At 40.5% G+C, this 19,950-nt stretch overlaps 1 protein-coding gene across 6 annotated transcripts in view; it reads right to left on the bottom strand.

Annotated features, from left to right (window-relative positions):
- Positions 1–12,398, bottom strand: part of LOC103181750 (RAC-gamma serine/threonine-protein kinase) — a 141,032-nt gene extending 128,634 nt beyond the window's left edge. For 3 of the 6 annotated variants that reach the window (XM_042333649.1, XM_042333654.1, XM_042333653.1), the window contains exons 1-2: positions 10,927–10,954; positions 10,339–10,489 (exon numbers count right to left, since the gene is read on the bottom strand). In XM_042333649.1, coding sequence (XP_042189583.1) covers positions 10,339–10,384 — 46 coding nt within the window. In that variant the 5' untranslated portion in view covers positions 10,385–10,489; positions 10,927–10,954. Of the gene's footprint in view, positions 1–10,338; positions 10,490–10,926; positions 10,955–11,897; positions 11,919–12,218; positions 12,238–12,340 lie in introns of those variants that run through there. The other 3 variants (XM_042333650.1, XM_042333652.1, XM_042333651.1) reach the window with 3 other exon arrangements.
- Between the last annotated feature and the right edge of the window lie 7,552 nt (positions 12,399–19,950).

Below are 19,950 nucleotides of genomic sequence, written 5' to 3'. Positions count from 1 at the left end.
CCACCCTTGACTCCAGGACCACTGCTGTCCTGACAGAATATCTGTTAGACATCAAGTCCTGGATGAGTTAACTTTCTACAGTTGAACGTCAACAAGACCGAGGCTCTCCTGATCGGTTCCCGTCAGCGCCTCCTCACCTCAGGCACTGACAGCATCTCCATCCGTGGTTGCACACTCCACCTCACTAAGCCAGTCCAGAACCTTGGGGTCTTGTTTGATCCTCAACTGTCTTTTCTATCCCACATCCATTCCATGACCCGCTCTGCCTTCCCCCACCTCCGCCACATCACCTCGTTCCACCAATGCCTCACCCCTCAGGCCGCCGAAATGCTCATTCATCACCTCTAGGCTCGACTACGCCAACTCCTTGCTCATCAGTCTTGCCAACTCATCCCTCCACAAGCTGTAGATCATCCAGAACTCTGCAGCTCGTGTCCTCTCCCACATCAGGCTTGATGACCCTAGCACACCCACTGGCTTCCCACCATCCCCAGTGGATAGAGTTCAAAATCCTCATCCTCGCCTTCAAGGCCCTCCACGGCCTTGCTCCTTCCTACCTCTGTGACCTGCTAACCCCATATTAATCTGTCCACTTCCTCCGCTCAGCAGCTTCCAGCCTGCTCCATGTCCCCCGCCCAGCCTACCCCACCATTGGCGGATGGACCTTGAGCTTTTCTGGCCCCAGCCTTTGGAAATCCATCCCACATTCCCTTCACCTCGCTCCCTCCCTTGCCTCCTTCAAGGCATGTCTCAAGACCCTCCTCATCAACCGCACCTTTGGCCACCCTCCTACCCCTACCCTCCCTGACCTCCACCTTCCCTAATATTAAACAACCGCAGCTCGGGTCCAAATGCCCGACTGTCCAGCGCCTTGGGACATCCTCCCGACATGAAAGGCGCTATACAAACATAATTTTGTATTGTATAATAGGGTAGCTGAAAAATAAGAAAATTGATCTAGTCATGGAGAAATGCAGTACTTGTGGAACTGTACTTCTCAAATGGAAATTCGGTTATTGCAGCACAACAACAGTTTTGAAAGAAAATTGGATTACGTGATAGTCTATCAAATATGTCAAATTGCACTATGTTTCTGTATTTCATGGTACAGGAAGTTTTAAAGATGCACACAGAAGTGGATGGCCTCAAACAGCGTGTTGATCGGGGCCCTAAAAAATCTGTACGATGGCTGTCTCAAGAACTTGGTCTAAAAAGAGTCAGTGCGAAAAATACTAAAATGTGACTTGAAATTATTCCCTTACAAAATCCAAGTTACCCAACAGTTGTTGCCTACTGACAAAATCGCTGACAAATATCAGCCACAATCAATAATGGTGCTGAAGGACAATATCAGAGAGGCTGTGCAGTTCATTCCAGCCAAAGCAATCAGGAAAGTAATGGAAAACGTCATCATTCGTTGTTGTGTAGATGTACAGGGAAGTCATCTTTCCTATATTATTTTTAAACAGTAGTCTATTTTAACATGAACATAACAGCAAAGTCTCTACTTTTGATTTTTTATGCACTGATCACTGTCTTTGAAGAAATAAAGTAATTATTATTAAAATAAATGGTATCACAACTTTGCGGTCACCCTGTACATAGCTAGTTAAGGCAAGAAATCAACCATCCTACCACACAAGACACTTAAAAAATTGTCATAAGAGCAGTTTTTATTATTAAAAAAAAGGGCCATTATATTCCAGGTCAATACGATTCACTTTTAATTTATATACAAGATTGAAGAAAATTACCCGAGGCTTTTTAAATTGCATGTTTTGTTAAAAAAATCATAAACAGGCAAAAGGCATATAGAGACAAACATTTCCTTTATATTTTCAAATGGAAGGTCAAGGGCAATTCCAGCTATCAATTTTGGCAGCTTTTCAGAAAGTCTGTTTCCTGTACTGGGAATTTCTGTTTTGTTCAATAAACTAGATATAGTCATGCCAACACTGCAGAGTCATGTCTACTATGGAACTGAAATGGATTAAAGGAGTATTTGAATACTCACAGCATTTTCCTGGCAGTCATGAAATATGGGAATTCTCTCGAGAGTCATCATTCTAATTTTTGCTCTTGGCTCCACAATCTGGTCAATAATGCGTCAACAATTTTTAAATTTTGATTCAAAAATCAAGTGCTTCAGGCTCATAAATAAATAACTTCCAACTGAAAACAATATGTATTTTTTTAAACCACTATAATTCCCCACCCATTTTAAAACAATTGGCTAATATTCACAATGTTTTAACCTTGGACTGTTTTTAATACTGTAAACACACCTTTGCAAAACAATGCCTGGAATTCTATTCTTGGCAAAATTAGCTTAAGTAAATGGATTAGTAAATTTCTATATTTACTATACAAGAAGACTGAATCCAATGTTACTTAGTCAGACCAGGAATATCCAGGATTCAAACCATCATCCAAATTAACAGGTTTCACCTGGTGCAGAGATGAAACTGGTACAAAGAATCTCAAGTTCCAGAGATAGGTAATCCAGAACTCCTAAATCTGATCACAATGTGCTTCACCTGCTGATTGCCACGAGCATAAACAAAGTTGAGGGCAGGTTGAGGGTGATATTCAGTTGAAGGTGTGGAGTTTGAGCAGCAGCTGTCCTCTCTATTTACCCATCAAGTTGGCTTCCTAGTTCTAGATATATGTTGAATATGCCTTGTATTTCAAAAGTAGATTGGGGCAAGAGACGAGAGTAGTGTGGGAGGTGATTTCAGGTCAAGAGAAGAAGGTCAGAGTTGTCCTAGATCTTCAGGATAATCCTGGAGTAAAATGAGAAATTGGTCGCAGAGAGGGAGGGATCATATTCTTTGATGTGGTTGGGCTATATTTGGCGATGGACTATTAAGTCAGTTTTGGATCACATCCACTCTAGGAAGGAGGCTTGAGATTTGAGTGTAAAGGAGGCTGTTGTGCCAGGAGATCTACAAGAATAAGCTACTGAAAATATCTTCAAGTCGTCTCAAAGGCATTTTGATGAGAACGGATCAGTTTTCATAATTTGGTAGGGACCAGAGTCTTGAAAGTGGATCTGAGGCAACTATTTAAGAGTTCAATTGAAGTGTCAAAATCAATGCTGATGTTGGCCAGAAGGGGATAGAACTTAAGAGGATGAGAGGGCTTTTGTGTGGGAGCAAAGGGGCAGTTTTCTCCAAGGACAGAATGAGGCAGGTGGATATGGGTAAGAAGAAAAGATTACAAGAGGCAATTATAAATATTCAAGACAGATAAAATTATAAAATCAGTTAGCAATAATCCTTGCATTTGATAAGTAGCGCCTTATTATGTCTTCGAGACGTCGCAAAAGCATTTGGATGAGAACAAGTTTCCATAATTCAAAATTCTACAAAGTTAGTTAATAACTCAAATGTCGACAGTTCCTAAAGCCCTAGATTAAAGAAAGATAAAACTGGCAATTATACTCCCTTATAAACTACAACAAGAAACTATTTTTTCCATTGTACCATTTAGAAAAACATGCCTTACATATTTGTGTCTCTCATGTCCCTAATCTATGTGTTTTCCTCAGTGATATATGCTTCCTCGTGGGTCAATTTTTAACCTATACTTTCTATTCTAGAACTATTGCTGTTCTGATCACCTGTCTGCCAAGACAACAGGTCCTGAATGAGCCAAAACTGAAACAATCATGTTCAGTTCTCACTCCAACTAAAGCATCGTCTCTGGCTGCTCACTCAGGAATCTCATTCACTCACTCAGGATTACTCAGATGTTCATTCAAGAATACTCGGCCAATATGCAATTTTCACATTTGACTTTCAACTACTTCAATCATCATATCCAGTCCAAAGTTAAAATTGCATTCTTAACTTTGCATTTCTAGAATGTGAGAGAGCCCCCTTACATTTTTAGCTTTCTGCCCCTGAAATCTTCATTGATCACTTCAAGTATACTTCTCCAGTGCTCTTCCCACTGACCATAGTTTCAACCTCCACAAATTTTACTTTTCCAAAGTCCGTGTGGTCTGTCACACTCGGCTAAGCAAATCAATTAAGCATCATCATATTTCACTGACCAGCAGATAAGATCCCTGTTTTGACATTGAATTCTGTCATGGTCTTAATCCCCCTTCCTATCTACTCCAGGCCTTTTCACCTGCCCACTCCTATATTATTCACTAAGTTTCAGCCATTATATCAGTGCCCTCTGATACTCTTTAAATTCTTTACCTTCTTTCTTCTCTCCGTGCCTACAGAATTCCCCTAAAAATATATTGTTGGCAAATCCTTAATTTCCCCTTCTTTCTCAAAATATATGGAGCCCTACTGCAGAAATCCCTTTGAGGAGGTGGTTTCAAAAGCAGTTCAATTTGTCCTGCTGTTGTATAAAACACAGCAGATAGTTTGATTTTGGTTCCATTTCCAAATGGTTCTTTGAAGGCTCTTTGGTGATCTAACGGACCACCTAAGGACTTTCAATGGGCCAATTGTTTAACAACTAAACATATTAACATCCAATTTTGAAATTCACATGTGCAACTAAATCCATGTGTGGTGGAAGTCACATCAGCTTCAACCATTGCAAGTGGGAACAGGAAATATAAAATAGGATTCCCCCTTCCACACTCATGATATTATTGGAAGCAGTTTCTTCAATTTCAGTTATACTATATATTTCAAATATTATTCTTGAATATGTTATTCTTAGATGGCAAAACAGAATATGTGGAATTCTCCTTTTATCTTTGTGACCTGGGTCAGAATGAAACCCAGACAGTTGGTCTGAAAATCACTCCTTCATTCTTAGTTCGAAAAGGTCTTCTATGAAATGAATATGGGCAAGGTCAATCCAGCTTCTTGTAGGGCCCAGGCCCGCAGCCCAGAACAGTCCACCATTCATTACAAATCAGTGCAAATTATAATAATAATAATCCTTCCATTTGATATAGCGCTTTTCACGTCTTCTAGACGTCTAAAAGCATTTCACAGAATATACTGTAAAGTGAATTGACTATTTTTGGGGGGGGCGAAACGCAGCAGCTAATTGCGCACAGCAGTGTCCCACAAACAGTCATGGATTGAAGTGATCAATTTATTATTCTTTTTCTTGAGGGATTATTATCAGGCGTGTGAAGTAAGGAAACTTGCTCAAGGTTTCGTCCTGCCGGGAATCAAACCCAGGTCTCTCACCTGCGAGGCGATGCTCTAACCACTGAGCTACAGGACTCCACTGGTGTTCAGTCAGAGGGGCTATAACGAAGACAGGATTTGCTGTGACTGTGTTATTGTAGGCAAATATGGCACCCAGCGTGCACTTACCCAATGTCCCACGAACTGCCATGAAGTGAATGACCAATTTTATATGGCCAGGACATCTCCCTTCTCGAATAGTGCCATGGGAACGTTAATGATCAATTAAACAGATGGACAGGACCTTTGTTTAATGTCTCACCCAAAAGATGGCATCTCTGACAATGCAACCGCCTAAAGCACTCCACCAAAGTGCCAGCCTAGACTTTGAGTTCAAATCCAGACATGGAGCTGGAACCTACAACCTTCTGACTCCAAGGCAAGAGTGTGGCCAATGAGCCAGGCTGACAATCAATTTGTATAGAAAGAAGAAAATGTTATTCTGGTTTGTCTAAGGGGTTCGCTATTCACAACAAAAAGGCACTAGTCTTTGAAGTCTCAGTGTACAAAGCATCTGACCAAAAGAAATTACACCGACTGCACTTCAATTGTGGAATGCCAAGTTAAACATATCCATTATTTAATCAGTCATCAAAACACTGAATCAAGATCACTTCAGCCGCTGTTAAATCTGTCTGTGCTGAAGTAAGGCCATGACCAATATAATACAATATTCAGAACTGAAGACCATCAAAATCCAAGATCCATTAATGGACCCTGTAGCCATTAATTTTAAAAATCATTAATATGGTTGATAAGCAGAGACAAAAAATTAAAACATCAATTCTTCTGCTTCGAGTAATGCACTTTGTAAAATACATTCAAAACTCAAGGAAATAAAATTGAGTATTCCTGTTTATAAGACACTTTTTAAAAAAAAAACTTTCAAATTGGGTTCCTTGATCATATCATACTCAACATTATAATCATTTTCATACAGCAAAGCACCTATGCTGGTATACAAACATAGGGAATTGTACATATACCGACACAAACATTTACTATCCCCCCTGGGCCAGTGGGGGGGTGAATTAAAAGGAAGAGGTAAGCAGGATCTCCAAGGTGATGCTCAGCAATGCAATGTGAAAATCAAGTCAACCCTCTATGGCAGTCTCAGCGGTCCAGTTCCTGAGTTAAGCGGGGTCACAGAACACGAGAGCGATATTCATGCAGGCCAGCCAGCCTGGCTCGTCAAGATACACCTGGGAGCAGGTATTCTTTCCACTCAGCTCCTTTTAATCTTGCAAGCAAGCCAAAATGCTAACAAGTAGGGTAGTCTTAGCCAGACAAGCCTCAGAAAGCTTGACAAACAATGCTCTCAATGACAAACAATGTGGTTTATGCTGGTTAAACTTCATCAGTAATCCGAAGGACACTGTTGGTTCCCCAAGCTTTGGCTCTTGCCAGCCTGGGTCTAAATCATTCCCAAATTAGATAAGCAAGATGCGTCCCTTCCAGGGAAAAATCCATTTGGAAGTGTCATACAAATGTCAGACTCTCAGTCTGGTTCAGATAATGTTCAGCGTGGTGATGGGTTTCTGTATGCATCAGACACATGCCTGACTAGATAAATGCTAAACATCAGTTATCTTTGTTCAGTAGAGGAGTAGCCACATTGGAAAATTACAAAGTCTCAGAGAGGGGTTTGAATGTCATGCAAGACAACATAAGCAAGACAGCTTTATCAGTAAAATAAACTAAAACTTGTATATAAATAATTCAATGCCTCAAAATGCTTCACCAAATTTCAGTAAAATGTAATGAGTGTTTTTGTAAGCAAACATAATGGCCAATTTGCATGCAGCGGTTGCCTACAAACAGCAATAACAAATTATGTTGACCAGGAACCAGGTGAAGCTCTCTCCTCTTTCTGAATAGAACCTTGGGATCTTTAACACCCAACTGAACAGGCAGATTGGACCACGACTTAACATCTCATCTAAAACCTTAATAAGTGGGGTGTATTGTAATAGTTTACATCAAATACCTAAAGTAGCAGTACAAATTACAGAGTTCTCAAAATTTCAATGAGCATAGAATATTCGTTTTGATCACATTACAACACTAGAACTTCTTTAACCCACTCCTCCTTCTAAGGATCATGGAGAAACATTAATCCCACCAACTGATTAGATAGGAGTCAAATTTTCTGTTTCATCTCCAGTTCGTAACCCCAATTTTACAAATGTGCAATAGTCAACAAAATAACTGCAAAACGGGCTGCAAAACTGTTGTTTTGGTCAAATAAGTATGTCTAACATATGCAGAAACACATCAACATGCTTGAGTTGAACAACAGAGTTCAACATATACATGGAAATTAGCCTGTGTCTAGAAAAAATGTGTCCTCACTCACTGGAAGAACGCACCCCGCTTACCTAATTCCAGAGATTTTTTTCTTTCCTATAAGGATAAGGCACAAGCTGACAAGAGTCCAGGCTTGAAGACCCCAGAGTGTGCATTGGGGTATTGCTGGAGTTTAACCAGCAAAGGATATTTTGTCGTTTTGAATTGCAAGGCAAAATTAGGATTATTACAAAAAACAAGTTAATGTTTGACGATGGAGGAGCTGTCTTAGTCAACTCTGACCACAGACATGAAACATATTTTCAAATTCTCTTATATTAAAATGGATTCTCAAGTCAATGCCACATTCAGAACTGAGTATTAAAAAGTTAATTCAAATCATTAATATAAAGCCATTAAAAAGCTTTTAATTTGGAACCTGTGCACAGAGAAAATTAAGCATTCAAAAAGCTTAAGCATTCAAACAAAATATGTTTGCCCACACAAGACGTATTATAAGGTTGTGAAAATCTCTTTAGTAAAGCAATCCAAACACATAGGCTTGAAAATGCGATGTTAGCCAGTGATGAACCAAATATTTAGAATATCTACAAACTCTAAAAGTTGCAACATCAGAAGATTTTTTCCAACTCTAAGATGCTCACTAATAAGGTCATGGACACAAACAAGGCTTGCATGATGCACAAATCAATAAGAATATGAACCATTGCAGTGTGCTGAGCACATTCTGTGACCAATTACTTAGTCTCCTAGTGCATCAAGTAAACAGGTTTACCAGCACAAGCATGACAAATGGAAAGGTTTGTGACAAGACTAATTTTGTTCATTTTTGAAGAGGTTTTGGATTCCATGTTAGCATTCAACAATGTAAACTAAAAATAAGTTAAATGCAATCATTTCTTCAAAATCTGATTTTTTTCCCCACTTTCAAGGCCACAAACTGAAATGAGACATTACAGTATATTGACTGTGTCAAGCAAAACATGAAAAACAATAACAAGCCCAGACTTTATATATTACTATTATCAAAAGGAGCACCTTTTTAAAATAAATGTTCAAGATTAAGTTGGTGATTTATTTTGCTGTTCCAGTAAAAGCTGCACAACCCTTTATCACATTACAACGTGCGCCTGCTCACTAATAAAAGAACATTTTCATTGCTGGTATTTTATCATCACATGTATTCTACTACTTGAATTAACAATTCCCTTATCAAATAACTCACTGTTAAAACATAGGTATTTGCAACAAGTTATTAGAATAAATCACAACTTCCAATAAAACCAATGCATCGACTGCCAATACTTTATTTGAAAATAATGGATGCAAGTACCAAATCTAAAATTGAGCTTCACCATTTTCCAATATCACCTTATTCAGTAATAATAGAGAACTCCACATTGTTAGACACCAAACGTGCCCAAGACATAGAAAAAAAATCAGCTGAATACAAGTAAAATCCTGAAGTACAATTTCTAATATTTGAGAAAAACATGGAATCATGGTGCCATGGAATCTAATTAGAAACACAGCAATTCCACCAAAGAAACTGATCTGGAAGTTCAAGAACCAGTAAGGTGCAACAAGAGTCAATCTTATGGAGCTTTTAATCAAATATTAAGACAGTTTTGAAACTGTTCTGGAATTACTATTTACATATTCAGCAATGAGACATGGTCAATGTTCTGGATCATTTTAATGTATAATAATACTTGCATTTGATATAGCACCTTATCATGTCTTTAAGATGTCTCAAAGCGCTTCACAGAATATGCTGTAAAGTGAATTGAATATATTTCTATTAACTGTATTTTCTATTATAATATAACATATTATTACATTTTCAATATATCATGTTTACAAATTCTATACACATTGATTCGGTATCACAAGTTCATTACTGCATGATTGTGGAATCAATGTTAATATTACACACTGGAAAGATAATTAAAACCTGGAAGCAAGCGAATGAGCCACTAGTTTTAAGATGATGGGTTTCTGTCCATACAGACATAGTGGAAAGCACGGAAACATACATCTGCTCACTCTGCTAGATAAAAAAAGTTTTGATACATATCAATAAGGTGTTTCTGAAACAAAAATATTTAAAATAACATGCATTTTTTTAAGCACAAGAACAAAGGTGAGCTTGAATGCCTGTTTAATTCCAAGACTTGCTTATGTTTGCAAATCTTATGGTACTGTGTAACTTTAAAATTTTGAACCGATCATTAACCTTTTATCTTGTCAATGATCATAAATGTTTCAGAATCTATCCAAACACAATCCATAATATAGTGTGAGCACCACAGACATTCTCCCTTAAAGCACTGGATATTATTGTTTTTAAAAAAAACTACAGCAATAGAAAAATGCACAATCCTCCACAGGGAGGCAAGTCACTGAAGTAAACAGGAAATTATTTTGTCATCTCAACAGTCCCTAATCACTTACTCTATTTTTAAGATCACACAAGCGAATAAACATACGCCACTAAGGACCAACCACAACATTACTACTAAGAAACAATTGAACACAAGAAAAACAATGAATCTAAGCCAATCCTAATACATAAATAGATTTGTTTCCTACCCAAATAGTATTGAATACATACATGCACAACTTAAGCAGATGCACTTAAGTGGAAAAGTTTATCAAAATTTGCCACTCAATCAAAATACAACAGAAAAACACACTTAACTTACCACACATTTCACTGTTGTAAATAGGCATTTGCATACTCACTCCACTGTGGCCCATATCCCTTCTTCTTAGAAAATCTTGGATTTACAAATATTTCTCACTTGTCTGGGACATTCAAACATCATAAAATGCATTCGAAAAATAAAATTAATCTTACCCCTTTTCTGGACCCATCCTTCTTTCACAATGGTTATATCGGTCATGTTTAGCAGTTCCCCCTGAGCCCAGCTAACCGAGCAGGCGTCTTCTGGACTGGCTCGGCCCTTCCCACCGCTCTCTCCTCACAGCCACTTCTAATCAGATAGCCACTGGTGGGGAAAACAAGACCGCAAACCGTACATAAAAATTACATACTTAACGATAACAACATTTGAACTTCTTGGCCTTGTGATACTTCACTTATATACTTTTAATTAGAAAATTTAAAGAGGAAAGATCCATTTTACCAAACAAACCTCCACATATTTAAGGATTACATAAGCATGTGCAGCTCATGATTCTGAATCAGATTTTTGGTACAACCACATTAAAATTGATTGATTTTAAGAGAAATTAATGTACACAACTACAGTACTTAGAACCTTGGGTAATTGGGTACTGCATTTGTATTGCAATTCTCCAAGTGCCTTTTTGAGCAGTATTCCTTGTTAGTGGCCATTTATAGTTCAGCTGTCAAAAGCTCTTATTCTACTGATCAATTTGTATTGCTTATTTGTTTAAGCCTGGTTCTGAAATATTCACTTACACTCATCCATAGTGGAGTCCTGTAGCTCAGTGGCTAGAGCACTCGCCTCGCAAGCAAGAGACCTGGGTTCGATTCCCAGCAGTGCGAAACGTTGGGCAAGTTTCCTTACTCCACACGCCTCTGTTTACCTAGCAGTAAGTAGGAACCCGGTTGTTAGTCGATTGGCGGATCGCTTTTCCAGGGGTAATAATTCCTTCAAAAAATAAAATAATAAATTGGTCACTCAATCCACAACTGTATGTGGGACACTGCTGTGCGCAACTGGCTGCTGCGTTTCGCCCACAAAATATTCAGTCAATTAACTTGACAGTATATTCTGTAAAGCGCTTTGAGACGTCTCGAAAGATGTGATAAAGTGCTAAATCTAATGCAAGGATTATTATCATCATCATCCATGCCATCCCTTATCATAAACGATTTTGTAACAGAACATAAACAATGTCCATGTTTCTACAGCATAGCATTTTATTCATTGAAATACTAATAACCACTGATCATTTCATAGTAGATGTGTTCAGCCCACACCCATCCTCTCAAGACCTTTCAGTTTCTTATGAAAGTAAAAATGTATATTTGTTTACACAAGGGATCACCCTAGACTCAAATAAAGACAAATAAACAAAGACCACAAACTACTTGGCAACAATTGTATCCCTGAAAATGCTCTGGCGTTTGAAGCAGCCGGAACATCGTATTGAAAGGATCAAACGCCTGTGCGAACCTGGAGGGAGGGAGTGAATAAACGGATTACTATAAACAACCGCCGCCTTTATCCCAACTGTGCAAAAAAAAAATTCTGAAAATGAAAATCCTATTTTGCGGGGGGGGGGGGGGGGGGGGGAAGCATTCAACTAACAGGGCCTCACAGCCACCAACACACCCACCCACCCCTTCTCCTCCTCCAGAAAAAATACAAATACCCAGAGGGCGATAGAAAAAAAAAACAAGCGGTTGTAGAAATTGCAACGAACCATCAGCGGTGAACCATTGCAGCACCGGGTTGTTATTCGGGTCCTTGTCGGCCCAGTTACGATGGGATGGTGCAAAGTTATTGAGGTTAGCAGCAGTGATGGAGGGAGGCTGAGTCCACACTAGGCCACAACCACAACCACGAACCCCTCCTCCCTCTCCTCCTCTCCCACTCACACACCGCCCGCCTCCCGCTTCCCCCCAAAAAAAGAGAGAGAAACGGGAGAGAAATTTTTATTTATATTAAATTTAAAAAAAAACAATAATAATCATTTAAACATCACGGGTCGTGGGACTCAGCAGCTGCGCCATAACCCTCTCACCCGGTTTGCGGGCTCCATCTATCCCCGTCATCCCCACCACCACCATCATCCTCATCATCATCCTCATCATCATCCCCATCCCCAGGACACAGACATCTTCCCAGTCTCTCCCTCCCTCTTACCTTCAGCGTTCACTGCGCGGCTCGCCGCCGGCTGGACCCGGCCGACGCTCAGCCTGTGTGTCTGGGCGAGGAGGAGGGGTCGGGAGGGGTCGGGGCCGGCGGACGGGCCGCCGCTGCTTGTTTACGTTATGGCGGACGCCGGTCAGATTGACGGTTGGTTCCCAGCTCGCGCCGCCGCCGCCGCCGCTCGTGTTGTGACTTTGAGGCTCGCGCGGGGGGGGGGGGGGGGGGGGGGGCGGGGGGAGGGGAGGGAGGAGGAGCGGGACTCCTGACGTCACTGGAGACGCGAACCGCCCGTGACAGCGTGTTTCCAGCTCCGTCCCTCGTGCGCGCGCATTGCCCGCCCACCCCGCTCCGGGCTGGTGGCTGCGCGCGCAGACACCCTCCCCCACTCACTCACTCACTCACCCCCTTTCCAACACACGGGGGGGGGGGGGGAGGGGGCGGGGCACACTTCTCGCGAGAGTTGTGTGGTCCCTGGATGTGGTGCTGCCCCCCTCCTCTGGGTGTCAGTCAGTCAGTCAGTCAGTGCTGCACAGGGACCTCTCTGGAGCTGTGCTTGAGAGCAGCTCAGGAGATGAGCCACACACCTCTGCTGCGTTGCGCCCGCAGACCGTACCCTCAGCTCACTTTACGGGTATATTCTTCGAGGCGTCTCGAAGACGTGATAAGGCACTGTATCCAACGCAGGGATTGTTAGATATAATTATTACATCATAATACGTCTTCTCGACGTCTCAAAGCCCTTCACAGAATAGACTGTAAAGCGAATTGACTCTAGTTGTGGGCAAAACGCGGCAGCCAATCGCGCACAGCCGTGTCCCACGAACAGTTGTGGATTGAAGTGACCAATTTATCATTGTTTTTTTTCTTCAGGGGTTATTATCAGGCGTGTGGAGTAAGGAAACTTGCCCAAGGTTTTGCCCTGCTGGGAATCGGACCCAGGTCTCTCGCTTGCGAGGCAAGTGCTCTAACCACTGAGCTACAGGACTCCTCAAGTTATTTGTAACTTGTAAAAAGAAAATATTGGTGTGGAGAATGTATAGTAACATTATCTTTTTATATTTGTCTTTAAAAAACTTGAAACCTAGTTACAGGATGTCAGCTTTTTTTTTGCTCTGCATATGAGTGTGTGTACATGCTTTAATGTGAACACATGAACTGTATTGTGTCTGTTTCGATACACTGCCAAGAGTCAAGACTTTCCTACAACAACCACCAGTGGGGTTGGCTTCAGGGAGGTCTACAATAACAATAATCTATCTCTGATGCTGATTGTAGTCTGAATTGAGTATTATGGCTTGAAAGTTAATTGTTCAATGCAAATTGGTTGTCTTTTTTCCAAATGTTCCAAGTTTGTCAGGTTACCCAAGGTTTTTTGAGTATTGGTACACCACATGTACATTGGAGTACTGCAACATTTCTATGGTTTGACGATGCCGTGCCCCCCCACCCCCGTTCTGTCATGCCTCTAGGCTGGTTAAATACAGCTGGCATAGGGCAGGAAGCAGGTTGCCTGCAGCCCCACTTAGTTGTGGAACACGGGCAATATCTAAATAAAAATTTTCTGAATATTTGATATAGTGCGATGATGTTGTCCTGGAACTTTACATGTCTCTAGTTATTATTTTCTTGCTCTGACAAATATCAATGAAAAGTTCACACTACAGCTGATATAATGGCTATATTAACAGATTCTGACTCCTATAGTGAAAAACATTTCCCAGTAAGGATCATGACAACTGCAACAGAAGTTGCTCATTAGCTGTTCTAAGAATCAAAGAGCACTGAACTAGTTTCTTTAAAGACTAGTTTTACTTTATGTAGAAGTGATCTCACAAAAAGCAGTAAGTTGAAATGATTATTATGTGATAAGCATTAAAGATTCAATGAACGCCTGAGTGCCACAGTTATAACTAAGAATGTAGCACAGAAGGTACGTGCAATGCCTTTTCATGTTAGAGTTCAGGTTCAGAGTGCACATGTGGAATCAAAGTCTCCTCTCTCGTCTAGTAATACAGGTTTAATACGAAATGAATTTGGGCACACTTAAGACACTTTGTGTAATTACCATACTTCTCTGTAAGGGATGTCCGGGAAATGAAACAATTCATGCAAGGCAGTAGGGGTGGTCTTTTGAGGTAAGAGTTAAGGGTATTTTGCTTATGTGGAGTGAAGGGAGAACATCAGGGTTTGCAATTGTCAAAATGTATTTCTTAAAAATATATACATTTTGAATCTTCCAAAAAAGATTAAGGATGAAGCACATGTGTTTTGTGATGCTACACAGTATTTCCTCGCATCCTTTGATTGTGGAGTCCTGTAGCTCAGTGGTTAGAGCACTCGCTTTGCAAGCGAGAGACCTGAGCTCAATTCCAGGCAGGGCGAAACCTTGGGCAAGTTTCCTTACTCCACACGTCTAATAATAATCCCTCCAAAACCAAAAACAATAATAAATTGTTCATTTTCAATCTACGACTGTTTGTGGGACATTGCTGTGCGCAATTGGCTGCCGCGTTCGCCCACAAATATACAGTCAATTCACTTTACAGTGTGTTCTGTGAAGCGCTATGGGACGTCCTCCCGACGTGAAAAGCGCTATATCAAATGCAAGGATTATTATTATTATTAAGTTCAGGAAACAATTCATGAAAATGTCTGTTTTGAGGCTTCCTATCACATCTTCACTATTTAGTCCGTTTCTTGTAGAATAAATGACTCAATGCCCTTAATGGGATGGATTGAGAGGAGGGGTGTCAGTGCTGTCAAATGAAACCCGTTTTCTACTTTCCTGACCCAGGATTAGGAGTGAGTACAGGTTAAAGGTCCCTTTACTCTACTCAAACAATGTACCTTGACCCTAAATGTCAGTAAAGCTCACAGGCCTAGTATGAATATTTCCAATCTTATTAGGCTTTCTAGATTCAAACATAGATTCTTGAAGTGAAAGGATAGTGTGCTAATGCAATGCACCCCCAACCTATTGCAGTTTTACAAACTCAGCATGTGTCTGTGAGAAATAACAAGTTCTCTTTCATCGCATGTACTTCTCTGGGGGACTGGAGGGCACAAGGAGAATGAAGAGAAAGAAGATGAGCCTTTAGGCATTTACTTCATGGCTTGTCCTGGACAGATCTCTTTAGATAAGTTCAATGACTAAATAGGATCTAATTTGTGTGCACATTTTCTCTCAAATCATCTACCGAGAGAACTAATGGCTAAGGAGCACTTATTCCGTCATGGATTCCTCAATGATCTTCCTTGAAAAGATGAAGTGTGGGAACATTCCTCGATAGAAAGATCCTGTGCCCTTAAAAAAAATCACACAGCCAGGCATTTAATTTGAAAGGTATTCTTTGAGGATGTTTTGGAAATGAGTACAACAGGATACCAAGTACAGATAGTACAGATTGTACAGACCCAAATACTGCTCTAACTCTGCAGGTTATGGTATTGAGTTAGGAGTGCAGCCTTATGCCCAAGACATCATGTTCCACAGATACACCTGGCCATCGTAATCCTTGGATACTTGGGTAAGGGGATCTGACCCAGAGGGTAATTTAAATTCCTTTGCTTCAAGAAAATGTTTCCTTTGTTCAGAAGGATTACTTCATGAGGATGTCAACATGTACTTGCCAGAAAGGCACTGGTTTACAGATAACCAGTGCAATGCATCCTCTCAAATCACATGGAAAGTTCCCTTAAAATAGAAAAGTGAATATTTCTACTTCCACTATTTTCTTGCATCTAAAATAATGGAAGATCATTAACCTGCCCTGGTTTTCAAGCTTCTGAATACATATAACCAAAAGCTTACTTCAATAATATATTTTTATGAGTTTATAACTAGGTCCACAATATAGTGTTTACATTAAGGATCTACAATGGTAGTATAGATTGTCTTATATATAGCCTTTTACTGTATCATTCTTTTCTTTATGCTGTATCTTCACCGTGTCTAAATCAAGATCATCAGTCTTCTTGCTTCCTGCCTGAAATAACTCTTAATGGAGTAAACTTTCTAGATTCATGACAATCTTTCACTTCAAATATATAAAAATGTGAAAAATATCTGGTGTGCTTATGTGTTATCTACAGTTGCTATTCAATCTGAGGCTCAAAGTTTTCCAGATTTAACTTCATGTGACAGCCAGTTCAGCCTTATTCACCAGCATTTTTTCGGTCTTTGTCATCTTAGGATTCAAGGATGGAATCCTTTGGGAAGTTAAATTGCTCATTCACCTTCTGGCTTTTGTGGGATCCTGCCATGTACAAATGGCTGCCATGATATCTACACATACACCTTACACTTAAGTAATTATTGTAGTGGAGTCCTGTAGCTCAGTGGTTAGAGCATTCGCCTCGCAAGCAAGACACCTCGGTTCGATTCCTGGTAGGACAAAATCTTGGGCGAGTTTCCTTACTCCACACGCCTGATAATATTCCCTCAAGAAAAAAAACAATAATGATTTGGTCACTCAACCCATGACTGTTTGTGGAACATTGCTGTGCACAATTGGCTGCTGCGCTTTGCCCACAAATATACAGTCAATTCACTTTACAGTATACTCTGTGAAGCACTTTGAGACTAAAAAGCATTATATCAAATGCAAGGATTATTATTATTACTGCTTTGAGATGTTTCGACGTTATAAGTGCTACATAAAATGTAAGGATCATTATTAAAACCAAAACCATCCTACTCGCTCCCACCAAAACCTTTCCTCTACTGGTTTGGACTCTACCAAACTCTGCAGCTGCTCATTTTAGCTCATAGAGCATTTTATTTGATTCTCACCTCTTCTTTAAGCTCTTCATCCATGACCAACTTCACATTCCTCCATCTCCGCAACAGCACCCTTTTCATCTCTTTCTCACAACCAACGCAGCCAAAGCTCTCATCCTTGATTTCTGATACTTGATTTCTCCAATGCCCTTACAGCCTTTGCAGCTGAATCCTCCACAAGCAACATATCATCTTGAATTCCACAGCCTGTCCCATACCAAGTTCTGCAAACTCATCACCCACAATCTTGCCAGGCTCCCTATTTCCCAATGGATAGATATTAAAATAGAAATTTCAAATGCCTTCACACTCTTGCTCCACCATACCTATATGATCTCTTCATATCATAGAATCATAGAATTATACAGCACAGAATGAGGCCATTCGGCCAATCGTGTCTGTGTTGGCTCTTTGAAAAGAGCTATTCAAATCAATCCCATTTATCCACTCTCTTTCCCCATAGCCCTGCAAACTTGTCCTCCCAAAATAATTATCTACTTCTCTCTTAGAAGTTGTTATCGAATAGACTTAAATCACCTTTTCAGGCAATGCATTCCAGCTCCAAACAACCCGCTGTGTGAAAATATTTCTCCTCACCTCCCCTCTGTTTCTTTTAACAACTATTTTAAATTGGTGTCCTCAGGTTACCGTGTCTTTAATCAATATTGCCAATCCCACCCCCACACTCCTGTTTTTCCTTCCCTATCCCTCCTGAATACATTGTAGCTAGGAATATTCAGCTCCCATTCCTGCTTTTGTTTGAGCCAAGTCTCCATTATTGCCATTAAATCATAGCCCCATGTGGCAACTTGAGCCTGCAGCTCACCAATCTTATTTGTACACTCCGTGCATTTACACACGTGCACTCCAAGACCAACTGAGTCTGCTCTGCATTTCTCCCCTGTCTAATCCCTCCTTTTGCTGTACTACTCCTTATTGCATTGCTATTCATCTCTCCCAGTCCTCTCTGTAACTTGTTTCTCCTCTCTGATGTTACATCTTGATTCCCTTACCCCCTCGAAATTAGTTGAAACCCTTCCCCACAGGACTAGTTAACCTCCCTGTGAGGACATTGGTCCCAGCCCTGTTCAGATGTAATTCATCCACCTTGTACAGATCCCACCTGCCCGAGAACTGGTCGCAATGTTCCAGGAAACTGAAGCCCTCCTTTCTGCATCATTTATCCAGCCATGCATTCATGTGTTTGATCCTGCTGTTTTGATAGTCATTTGCACGAGGCACTGGGAGTAATCCAGAGATCACCACCTTTGAGATCCTACTCTTTAGTATTTTTCCCTAGCTTCTGATACTCTCCCTGTAGGATCTCAGCCCTTTTTTTTCCCTCCGTAGTGGATCCAAACATGGACCATGACTTCTGGATGTTCCCCTTCCACTTGTAGAATGTTTTGCACCCGTTCTGTGATGTTTTCAACTCTGGCACCAGGGAGGCAACATAGCATGCAAGCGTCACGTCTTTGGTTGCAGAAACGCCTGTCTACTCCTTTTGCCGTTGTGTCCCCAATGACAATTGCATTGACACTTTTCACTGTGTCCCCCTGTGTATCCATTTGCTTTTGACTCCTCTCCCCAGAGGTGTCATCACCATCACCTGTATTCAGCACAGAGAACCGGTTTGTGAGTCAAAGTACAACCTAGGTCTCTTTCAGCTCCCCTTTTGGTAAGTTCTATCATGTCCATGGAGCAGATACATCCATGTACCTATTTTTACTTCTTCTATGCAGTACCTTGCACTTATCTATAATTAATTTAATTTGCTAGTCATCAGCCCACATTCATACCCTGTTACTGAGCCAGACTTTGTGTATCAACCTGGTACAGTGATAGCACTCTCGTCTCCGAGTCAGAAAATTTTCGGTTCAAATCCCAAGTCGGGACTTGAACTCACATAGTCTAAGCTGACACTCCAATGCAGTGTGAATCATTGTCAGAGGTACCGTCCTTTAAATTAGATGTTAAACTGAGGTCCCGTCTGCCTGTTCAGGTGAATGATAAAGATCCCATGACACTATTCAAAAAGAAAAGGGATTTTCTTCCGGTGTCCTTGCCAGCAATCCCCTATAAAATTGGTCACTCACTCCATGGCTGCCACCTTTGCCTACAAATACACAGTCACTCCACTTTACAGTAATTCCTGTGAAACGCTTTGAGATGTCATTCCGATGTGATAAGGCACTATATCAAATGCAAGGATTATTATTACTAAGCTATCTTTGTAGGACCTTTGCTGACTTTTCCGATTCCACAGTTCCCTCAATTTGGTGTTATCTGCAATTATAATTACTTTTCACTAGGTCTGCTGATACACATCATTAATGTATACAAGGAGCAGGAAGGGTCCCAGTACAGACCATTGAGGCATCCTGCTTAATACTGCCCCCTAACAACGATCTTCTGCCTCCTTTCCTTCAGCCAATTTTGAATCTCTGTCCTTGATTCCCAGTGACATCAGTTGTGAAAGTGTTGATCAGATAAGATCTGGCCCTTCTGAATCCATGTTGTTTGTCATTTACTAGACTATTTTTAGGCAGATAATACTCCACTTTCTTTCTGATGATTGATTCTATCAGTTTTCCGATTTTTGAGATGAGGCTAACATCGGGCTATGGTAATGAAAAGAATTGCTGACAAATGATAAACTCAACAGATGGCAGGATCCCCCAGTCTACAATTTTGCTACAGAGATCTGAAAGATTCTTACAGACATGTATATCATGGATCAAAAATAGACAAAATAGTAGAAAGAAGCAGATAATCTAACAACCCATAAGTCATAAGTAACTGTTGAACACTTTATTCTATATAT

The sequence above is a fragment of the Callorhinchus milii genome, unplaced genomic scaffold (genome assembly GCF_018977255.1).
Source record: "Callorhinchus milii isolate IMCB2004 unplaced genomic scaffold, IMCB_Cmil_1.0 Scaffold3, whole genome shotgun sequence".
Lineage (NCBI taxonomy): Eukaryota > Metazoa > Chordata > Chondrichthyes > Chimaeriformes > Callorhinchidae > Callorhinchus > Callorhinchus milii.
This window is presented reverse-complemented; position numbering and strand designations above follow the sequence as displayed.